General features: G+C 44.7%; 1 protein-coding gene across 1 annotated transcript in view; it reads right to left on the reverse strand.

The window, feature by feature from the left end:
* The window catches only part of ZNF235 (zinc finger protein 235), a 17,203-nt gene extending 12,256 nt beyond the window's left edge, over positions 1 to 4,947 (reverse strand). Inside the window, exons 1-2 of the mRNA XM_010852681.1 lie at positions 4,891 to 4,947; positions 2,726 to 2,791 (exon numbers count right to left, since the gene is read on the reverse strand). Coding sequence (XP_010850983.1) covers positions 2,726 to 2,740 — 15 coding nt within the window. The 5' untranslated portion in view covers positions 2,741 to 2,791; positions 4,891 to 4,947. The remainder of the gene's footprint in view (positions 1 to 2,725; positions 2,792 to 4,890) is intronic.
* Between the last annotated feature and the right edge of the window lie 5,010 nt (positions 4,948 to 9,957).

Here is a 9,957-nt window from a genome sequence, read left to right on the forward strand (position 1 = left end):
TCTGGGAGTTGGTGATGGACAGGGAGGCCTGGCATGCTGCAATTCATGGGGTTGCAAAGAGTTGGACACGACTGAGCGACTGAACTGAACTGAGGGACTTCCCTGGTGGTCCAGTGGTTAAGAATCACCTGCCAAATGCAATACTCTAAAGCAATTATCCTTCCAGTTAAAAAAAAAAAAAGAATCCACCTGCCAAGGTAGGGGATAGTAGTTCCATCCCTGGTCCGAGAAAATCCCACATGCTTCTGGGCACTAAGCCCGTGCACCACAACCACTGAGCCCACGTGCCTAGAGCCCCTGCACTGCAACGAGAGATGTCACCGCAGTGAGAAGCCCGTGCACCAAAAATAGAGAGTAGCCCTCGCTCTCCGCAGCTAGAGAAAGCCCGAACACAGCAAAGACCCAGTAAATAAAGTAACGTACCACAGGGCCGCAAAGAGTCCGACATGACTGAGCGATTGAGCACAGCACAAAATAAAACATTTTTTAAAAAAGAAAGAATCTGCCTGCCAATGCAGGGGACCCAGTTTCAATTCTTGTTCCAGGAAGATTCCACACGCTGCGGGGCAACTAAGCCCTTGCACCGTAACTACTAAGCCCGAGCTCCAGAGGCTGTGCTCCACAAGAGAAGCCACAGCAGTGAGAAGCCCGCTCACCGCCTTCAGGCAGCAACAAAAAAGACTCAGCAGAGCCACAGATAAACAAATGAGACTATTTCCCTAAAGGTTTCGCTCATCTCTGCACTTGCTCTGACTGGAGTCCTGAGCACTGATGTATTAAACAACTAGTTGGCACATCTGGCAAAGAAGAGGCAGGCACTTAGAAAAGGCAGGACGTGAGGGGAGTGTTATTTTTGGAGTCCTCCAGCCACCGGCCCTGCCAGGTGTCTACACGACTCGGCCTCAGGGCCCAGAATAGAGCAGTCTCTTCTCCTGGCTCTCTCCATTTACCCTCATCCAACTCCTGAAAAGATCTAGCCCAGGCAATGGAAACTCTGGTGTCAGCTGGGGACTGAGCAGATTTTAATAGGAAACTGAAAGCTCACAAATCTGTTAAAATGCAGCTGTATTTTAACTGTATCTTAATACAGCTAACTGTATTTTAGCTGTAATGCAGATACAAGGCATCTATGGTAAAGAACCCGCCTGCCAATGCAGGAGACTCGGGTTCAATCCCTGGGTCGGGAAGATCTCCTGGAGAAGAAAATGGCAACCCACTCCAGTATTCTTGCCTGGAAAAATTCATGGACAGAGGAGCCTGGGGGGCTATAGTCCATGGGGTCACAAAGAATCGGACACGACTGAGCACACACACATATCCTTACACAGTTGCTCCATAGAGTAAATGTCTGGTAAGTCCCTGATGCTACTAGACTCTCCAAACTCAAGTGTGTCCCTCTAAAATATATTCATACGGCAATGAATAAAACAGACACTTAACTATAATAGATACACGTGTAACTCAGAATTACAGAATCTAGTCTTTCTTGGAACTTCCTTGGTGGTTCAGTGGCTAAGACTCCACGCTCCCAATGCAGGGGGCCGGGGTTTGATCCCTGGTCAGGGAATTAGATCCCACATGCTGCAACTAAGACCCAGCACAGCCAAATAAATAAATAAATAACTCAAAGGAAAAAAAAAAACCTCTAGTTCTTTTTGTCTGAAAACAAAACTATTTTCTCTGAGTTCAATATCAGTTGGATTCTGTTACACTAAACCATATTTTAGACAATTTAGACACAAAACTTGAGGCTCCCCATGAGAAAAATGAGCTCTGAAAATTTTAGAAAGAAAATGGCAGAGCACTCAGAATTCCTGTTTGGGAAGAAAGGTTATATGAAGGAAAACTGTCACTGCGAACATTTTGAAATGGTAAAATTCATTGTTTTTTAGTTGCTAAGTCGTGTCCAGCTCTTTGCAACACCATGGACTGTTGCCCGCCAGGCTCCTCTGTCCACGGGATTCTCCAGGCAAGAATACTGGGGTGGGTTGCCGTTTCCTTCTCCAGGGGATCTTCCCGACCCAAGAATTGGACCCAAGTCTCCTGCCTTACATGTGGGTTCTTATCACTGAGTCACCAGGGAAGCCCTATGAAATTCATTAACCACATAAATATGGACAACAGGGAAAAATATTAGGTAAATTATGGAAAGTGATATGACCATTTAAGTTGCAGGTGCTATACAATCAAATTTTAAAAATCCCAAATGGTACTGAAACTATAATCACAAATCTATACACGTAAATACAAATGAAAAGGAATGTGGGAAGATGAAAACTGATTTGTAAACATGTTTATAATGTGGGAGCTATTTTTTATTTTTTAACAATATTAATTTTGGAGACATCTCTAGTGGTCCAGTGGTTAAGAATCTACCTTGCAATGCAAGGGACTCCAGTTTGATCCCTGGTGGGGGAACAAATCCCACATGTCGTGCTGCAATTAGTTAGGCCCGTGGGTCACAAGTACTGAAGCCGGGAGCCATGACTAGAGACTGTCCTGCAATAAAATATCCCATGTGATGCAACTAAGACCTGATGCAGCCAAATAAGTATTTTTTTTTTAAAATATTCTCACACCATTATTTGGAAATAAAAAGCAAGGGCCCGTCACACAGTTCCTCAGGTGCCTTTGGTTCCCTCTTACCTTTCCTGAGCAGGAGAAAACCATGTCCAGTCTTTGTGAAATGAGATGTCATTTTAAGAAACAGGCACATCCGACTCACCTGGAGTTTGGTCATTTTTTTCTCCCTCTTCCTTCTGGGGAAAGGCCGAGTTCTGGGAAGGTAAAACTGGGGAAGGGAAAGAAAGCCACGGTGAGACAGCTGCCGGGATGGCTGAAGCACGTGGGGCTAAATGTACAGGAAGAGGGTCCCCTTTCTCTCGGCAATCGCAGTGACGACATAACCCCGTGAGAACGGAGCTAGATTCCAGCTCCCTGGGCCCCCCTTGGCCAGCTGCCTGAGTTCATGAACAATCCAGAAACAGCCCTACCCTAAGTGTTTCTTATAAGCTCCCAGGGTATTCCTGAGGCTGGCTATCAGAGGAAATGAGATGCAGACAGGCAGCACCAACAACTTAATGGGGCCAACATGTCTGGGATCCAATTCCGGCCTTTCTGCTTGTTTTCTACTTGTCACATAAACCTTGAGCGGGCTGTTAATCTCTCTGATCTCAGTCCAGTCTACTTGTAAATAAATGGGCACAACAGCGCCCTAACTCCCTGTGCCCTGCAGCTTCCGACAAGAGGTCCTCTTGACTCATAAAACTTCCACAGAAGACGGATCTTAGGAAACACTGACTTCACAGATGATGGCTCCTGAGTTTCCCTCACTTCCAGAAAAAAGTCTAATTCGGACAAGTGGTCTCACAGGTGATTTGTACTGTTGTTAATGAAGGTTAAATGGTCAAGGAATTTTCCTCCTTAATAAGCTTAACTACTTGCATGTGTTGTTAAGCTGGAGGCACTCAACTAGGTTTCTTCTAGAATATGCATGAAGGTAAACAATGACTAATAAAAACCTAAGACTAAGAAATCATGCTTCATTTAAATTAATGACACAGAGTTGTTACACAATACTAGGCATTTTAAAAAATTAAGGCCCGGCTAGGCTGCAGGCACCGTGCTAAGCTGTGAGCAGGATCACTCTGAAATGAAGCAGGACCCTGTGGTCCCTCCCCCGTATAGTCTCAGCCTGCCTTTTGTCTGTGGACAAACTTTAGCCAAAGAAGAAATTTAATCAGAGAAGTGAGAATATGCAGAAAAAAAGGGAAAAGAGTCCAAGGAGAACAAATGATCAATAGTTTGGTCATTAAGCACAGTCAAGGACTTTTAGCTCCTTCTCAAGGGCTAGGAATAATATTCTGAGTCATATCCAGTGAACTGTCTTATAGATAGAAACCTCCACCAGGTGGAAGAAGTTAACTACATGATGACCAGACTGTGGCCATGACATAAGCTGCCATCCCAAGAACTGGCCTCAATGAAATGGGAACCAACCAACCCTGGAAGTGAAGAGTAGCTGTACCTAAAACAACTAAGATGATGCTAGTCAGACCACTGATGATCAATTTCCAGATGACTGTCACAGCTGACTGTGCTGTTATTGCAGGTCGTCCCCTCCTCCCTCTGTCTATAAAAGATCTTGCCCACTGACTGGGGGTGAGGGTACTCAGTCTTTGGACAGGTATTCCTCTCCTTGCCAGCATCCAAAATAAAGCAAACTTTCCTTTCCACCAATCTGATCTCTTTACCGGCTTTTGAGAAACAATCAGCCAGACTCCGCTGTTATAATTTCTCTGGGATAAGCCACAGAGGAGTTTTCCCTGAATCCAGCTGAAAACAACTTTCCTTCCTAAACAAGTGTCCAGAAAGAGTCCAGGAATCCAGGACCAAACCCACGGTCAGTGACGAGGGAAAGGACAGCGGGGCTGCTGCTGGAGCTCCGACCCCATCTCCGCTCGCAGGAACTTCCCAAACAACAGGGCGCCTGAGTGTTTAGTGGACTTTATGGTAACATCCAACATCTTACCGTACTCAGCCCTGTTCTTTTCAAATATAATCTCAATCCTCAGAAGACCACCACTACGAAAGAACTAACCCGAGGAAACAGGCAGAGAGATTACACAAGCCGCTCAATAATTTGCCCAAGAAAGCGACAGAGCTGGCCCCTGGTTCCCCGAGGAGGGCTGAGGGAGCAGAGCGCGGGAGACCCTCAAACTCGACGCAGGACGCGAGCCCGCCCCCAACTCGCGACTCCAGGGGAGCGCCGCGGCTCCCTGCCGCTCCCCGCCGATCGCCGAGGATTCCCTGCCCCAGGAGCGAGGACCGGGTCTCTGCTGGCCCCACGCAGAGGCCGGCAAGGATTGCAGGGACGCTGGGTTAACTCACCTCCCGGGAAGCAATCTCGGCCCCAACCTGGCCTTCCCAAAGCGGAAGTGCCTTGGGCTATACACAGTTCCCGGACTACACTTCCCAGAATCCCCACGAAGCGCCTCAGATTTCACGCAACTCCCGGACTACATTTCCTAGAATGAAGTTCGCCCCTGCTTCCCACCAGCTGTCTTGGGTTTTGACTGGAGAAGGTTCGGATTTAAAGTCGCAGGTGCTGGACCTGTCAAATTCCTTTCTGTTTTATTCAGTTATTAAAACTTATGAGAAAATAATGCTGTAAATGCGAACTTTAAAAAAATGCAGCCGTATAAGAGAGAAAAGCAAGGCTTGCGCTACCAAAATAAATTAAAAAACAATTTTTTTAAGGGAAGACAAAAGGTGGACTAAGAAATGGGAAATATAAAAGTAACTTAGGCTGGGCTGCCTAACACAGAACTTATGGAACACTGGATTTTTCACTTGCTTCGAATTCTGGCTCCCCAAATATCGGCAACAAAATTTGTTAATGAAACAGAAACGTAGTTTATTGCTTACCGCAGTAAGGAAGAACACCTCCACAGAGCTTCAGCACCTTGACGGTGTGCACAGAGCCCGGAAGCCAAGGTTGGAATTTACTGATAATTGGAAGTTTGATTTAAGGTGAGTTTTTCAGTGCAGAAGAGGAATGGGATTGCTTGACGGTCAGGATGCTGTAGTCCAGGACTGGTGGGAGCAGCAACGATTTTTGTGAGGTGAGGAAACTACAGCTGAAATTGTTGACCCTCTCTTTAGATGAGATGGAAGAGTGGATGGGTGCTTGTGGAAGTTTCTCTAAAACTCAAGCAATTTACTTGGGCAAGAATCTTTTGGAATAATAATGGCATGACAACAAAACTTACTAGTTATGTACTCTTGCCTGGAAAATCCCTTGGACAGAGGAGCCTGGTAGGCTGCAGTCCATGGGGTCTTGAAGAGTCCGACACAACTGAGCAACTTCACTTTCACTTTTCACTTTCATGCATTGGAGAAGGAAATGGCAACCCACTCCAGTGTTCTTGCCTGGAGAATCCCAGGGACAGGGGAGCCTGGTAGGCTGCCGTCTATGGGGTCACACAGAATCGGACACGACTGAAGTGACTTAGTAGTAGTAGTAGTAGTTATGTTAATATAAACAGTAAATTGTAGGAGGGAAGGTAGGGGTCACCAACCAGCTGGGGGTTGGTATTGTTAGGGGAACCACTGACTGAAACCACCCACCCTGGCCAGACATCAGAGTAACCACTTGCACGAGTTACCAGGACCAGGAGATCATGGTAAAGAGTGCAGAACTAACAAGCTGCCACCAATCAGAAGACTTCGAGAAAGGTCAAAAGGAGAGAGAAGACTCCAGTCCACATGTCCTACCAACCTCCCAGAATCCTTCTGGTTGGAATCCATCTTGGCTGAGTAATGTGAGCACCACCAGGAAGGATCCTGAGTAGGAATGATTGGCCAGAGACAACCTGGAAACTAACCCAATTACTATAAAACCCGAGACTGAGAGCCACGTGGCAGAGCAGTCCTCCTGGGTTCCCTTAGCTGCCTGCTCTCCACCTGGGCGTCCCCTCCCAATAAAGTCTCTTGCTTTGTCAGCACGTGTGTCTTCTTCACATCCTAATGAAAGCTGGATGTGCTGGCCAAGAGCCTGGCAATGCAACCAGGCTGCTGAGACTTACTCCTGGCTCTGCCATTTCCTGGCTGTGTGACCCTCAGTACAAGCCATTGTTCAAGGAACCTCTCTGTGCCTCTCTTCCCTCTCCTGTAATGGATGGGTCATATGAGGATTATGCAAGCTGATACGTGCAAAGCGTTAGAGTCTCTGCCTATTAGTAAGTGCTTCATAGCTGCTAATAATTATCGTCATTATGATTAAAGTCACCATGTGATACATACAGGAACCACACATTTAGTGCTGGTTTGTTTCTAAAGAAACGTGTCTTAGATCATGAAAGTATTATCAATAATTATATGTCTACAACTCGATAACAAAAAAACAACCAACTGAAAAATGGGCAGACCTAAAGAGATATTTCTCCAGAAAAGAAATACAGATGGCCAATAGGCACGTGAAAAATATGCCCAACATCAATAATTATTCGAGATATGCAAATCAAAACTACAATGAGTTACTACCTCGCGCTGGTCAGAATAGCCATCATTAAAAAGTCTACAAATAACACATGCTGGAGAGGGTGTGGAGAAAAGGGAATCCTCCTACCCTTTTGGTGGGAATGTAAGTTGGTGCAGCCACTATGAAAAACAGTATGGAGGTTGCTCAGAAAAAAAGTCGACTTACCATATGATCCAGCAACTCCACTCCTGGACATATGCCCAGACAAAACTATCATTTAAAAAGATACATACACCCCTATGTTCATAGCAGCACTATTCACAACAGCCAAAACACAGAAACAAATGCTTATCAACAGATGAATGGATAAAGATGATATGGTACATGTATATATGCGATGGAATACTACTCAGCCATAAAAATAACGCCTTATGCAGCAACGTGGATCCAATTAGAGATTAGCATGCCAAGTAAGTCAGAAAGAGAAAGACAAATGCCTATGATATCACTTACATGCAGAATCTAAACTATGGCACATATGAACCTATCTACAAAACCAAACAGACTCATAGGACAGAATTGTGGTTGCTGGGCTGAGGGTGGGCAGTGGGAGGGGGATGCACTGGGAGTTTGGGGCTGGTAGATGCAAACTATTACATTTAGAATGGATAGATAAGAACGTTGGTTAAAGTTGCTGGCCCCTTGGTCATAAAACAGTGGTTACCAAATATGTAAGCAGTTATTGTATTCTTTTTTTAAAAACTGTGCCGCATGTCTTGCAGGATGTTAGTTCCCCAACCAGGGATTGAATCCAAGCTCAGCAGTGAAAGCACGGAGTCCTACCTAGTGGACCACCAGGGAATTCCCAGTTATTGTATTCTTAATTGCCATTCACTCAGAAAAAAACAGTGATAGTTTTGCTTAAGAATATACTTGATGAAACAGTAAAAGTTATTAATTTTACCTGGTAACTCAGGTAAATTAGGCATTTGTTTATGGACAACACCCTTTTCTTGAAAGAACTGGGAAACTACAGTTGGTTACATCCAGGTATTTGGCAGAACTTTTGGAAGTGAGCACTGGCACTTCAGAGAAAGTTACTGTCAGCATCTGTTGCCAATGACCAAACTTATGCTTTCAAGAAACTATAAGGGGCTTCCCTGATGGTCCAGTGTGAAGACACCACACTTCCACTGTAGGGCGCACGGTTCAATCCCTGGTAATCCCTCATGCCATGCATTGTGTCCAAAAGAAAAAGAAAAAAAAAAGTATCAGAATTTTGGAAAATTTGTGTCACTAAGAGCTTGACAGGTTCCCAGTGCTTAAAGACTTCAGGTCTTTAAAGATAGAACTTTTCTGATGAGATGGGTGATGGTATGGACAAATGTGATTTTTTAAAGGTATTATGAAATCAATAAAACTCAGTCATTTCGTATTTTCCAAATGAGGGATGCATAATTTCACAAAACCACGAATAGATAAAAAGACTCAAAAAAGTACAGGACAAACCAAAGAATTTTAATGGAATAGAGTAAGAAGATACTCTGAGATGGTTTCAGGTTGTACACTGCAATAACCTTAAGAAACTATCACATACGGAACTTGGGTGCAGTATCAAAGGTGAGCATTACCTGTAAAGTCTATCAATCTTTTCTTTCTTAATTATAACTGTGGGGCTGGGTTTTTGTCATTACTTCAACCAAAATAATATATCACCACAGGTAACAGAAGATATGAAAATCCAGCTTTTTTTCTCATAAAAAACAAAAAGATTTGCAAAAATGCAAAACATTGCTACTCTTGTTAAATTTGTTTTTGGAAATACCGTTTTCTCATAAAAGCTAGTTCTGTTATTGGTTTATTTTAAAAATAAACTAATCAAAGTTTTAAAGTAATTTTTAAAAAGTATTACTATTCCTAAACAGTAAATAACACTTTTCATCTGGTCACCCTAAATGTAATTTGTACAAAGCCCTTAGACTGGAACTTAACTAAGGTGTAACTACTGGCATCCCTCACAACCAAATAAATAGTGCGAGTATCTTTACAGGAGAAGAATGCCAAGTCCTACTCACATGGGGCCCTGGGCCAGGAGCCGAGGGGTCAGTCACTCCCTCCAGTTCAGTTGAGTCCGGCTGTTTGCAACTCCATGGACTGCAGCACGCCAGGCTTCCCTGTCTATCACCAACTCGCAGAGCTTGCTGAAACTCATGTCCATCGAGTTGGTGATGCCATCCAACCATCTCATCCTCTGTCATCCCCTTCTCCTCCTGCCTTCAATCTTTCCCAGAATCAGGGTCTTTTCAAATGAATCAGTTCTTCGATTCAAGTAGCCAAAGTATTGCAAGGAAGTGACCACTCCCTTCACGTCAGTGCAAGTCCTTATGAAGTCAGGGCTGGGGAAGGAAAGGAATTTGTGAAATATCACCATGGCTCAAATGAACCACAGAAGGGCTTCCAACGCTACTAGGAAAGAATTGCTATTAATCCATTTTATAGATGTGCAAACAGGCATAGAGAGATTATAAAATTTATGCAATATTACACTGCTAGAAAATAGCTAACAGATGGGAGAGGTTAGCTGGGGGAACTGAGCATGGAAGGGACTGCAACCCGGGCCCCGCGCCCAACTCCGTGTGAGGATATCTCCCCAAACTCTAGCCGACTCCGTCTAATTGAACTAAAAATGTCGTCCTTACACCTCAAACATCCTTTTTCTCCTTAAACCCACAACCGGTTTGCTGCTGCTTGCAGAGCAACTCTTAAGTTCGGAAAAGTTGCCGGAAGCGAAACTGACAATCACTACAAAGGAAGAGTTAGTCACAACCTCGTCCGCCTGGGCCGGAAGTGCCTGCAACTACCAGGTGCCCTAGATCAATGTTTCCCAGAATACCCCGTCACGGCCCTTTGGGAACGGAAGTGCCTGGGACACCACGGAGTTCCAGCACTACACTTCCCAGAATGCGGGAGGAGAC

Source organism: Bison bison, unplaced genomic scaffold, assembly GCF_000754665.1.
Source record: "Bison bison bison isolate TAMUID 2011002044 unplaced genomic scaffold, Bison_UMD1.0 scf7180017864313, whole genome shotgun sequence".
NCBI classification, from domain to species: domain Eukaryota; kingdom Metazoa; phylum Chordata; class Mammalia; order Artiodactyla; family Bovidae; genus Bison; species Bison bison.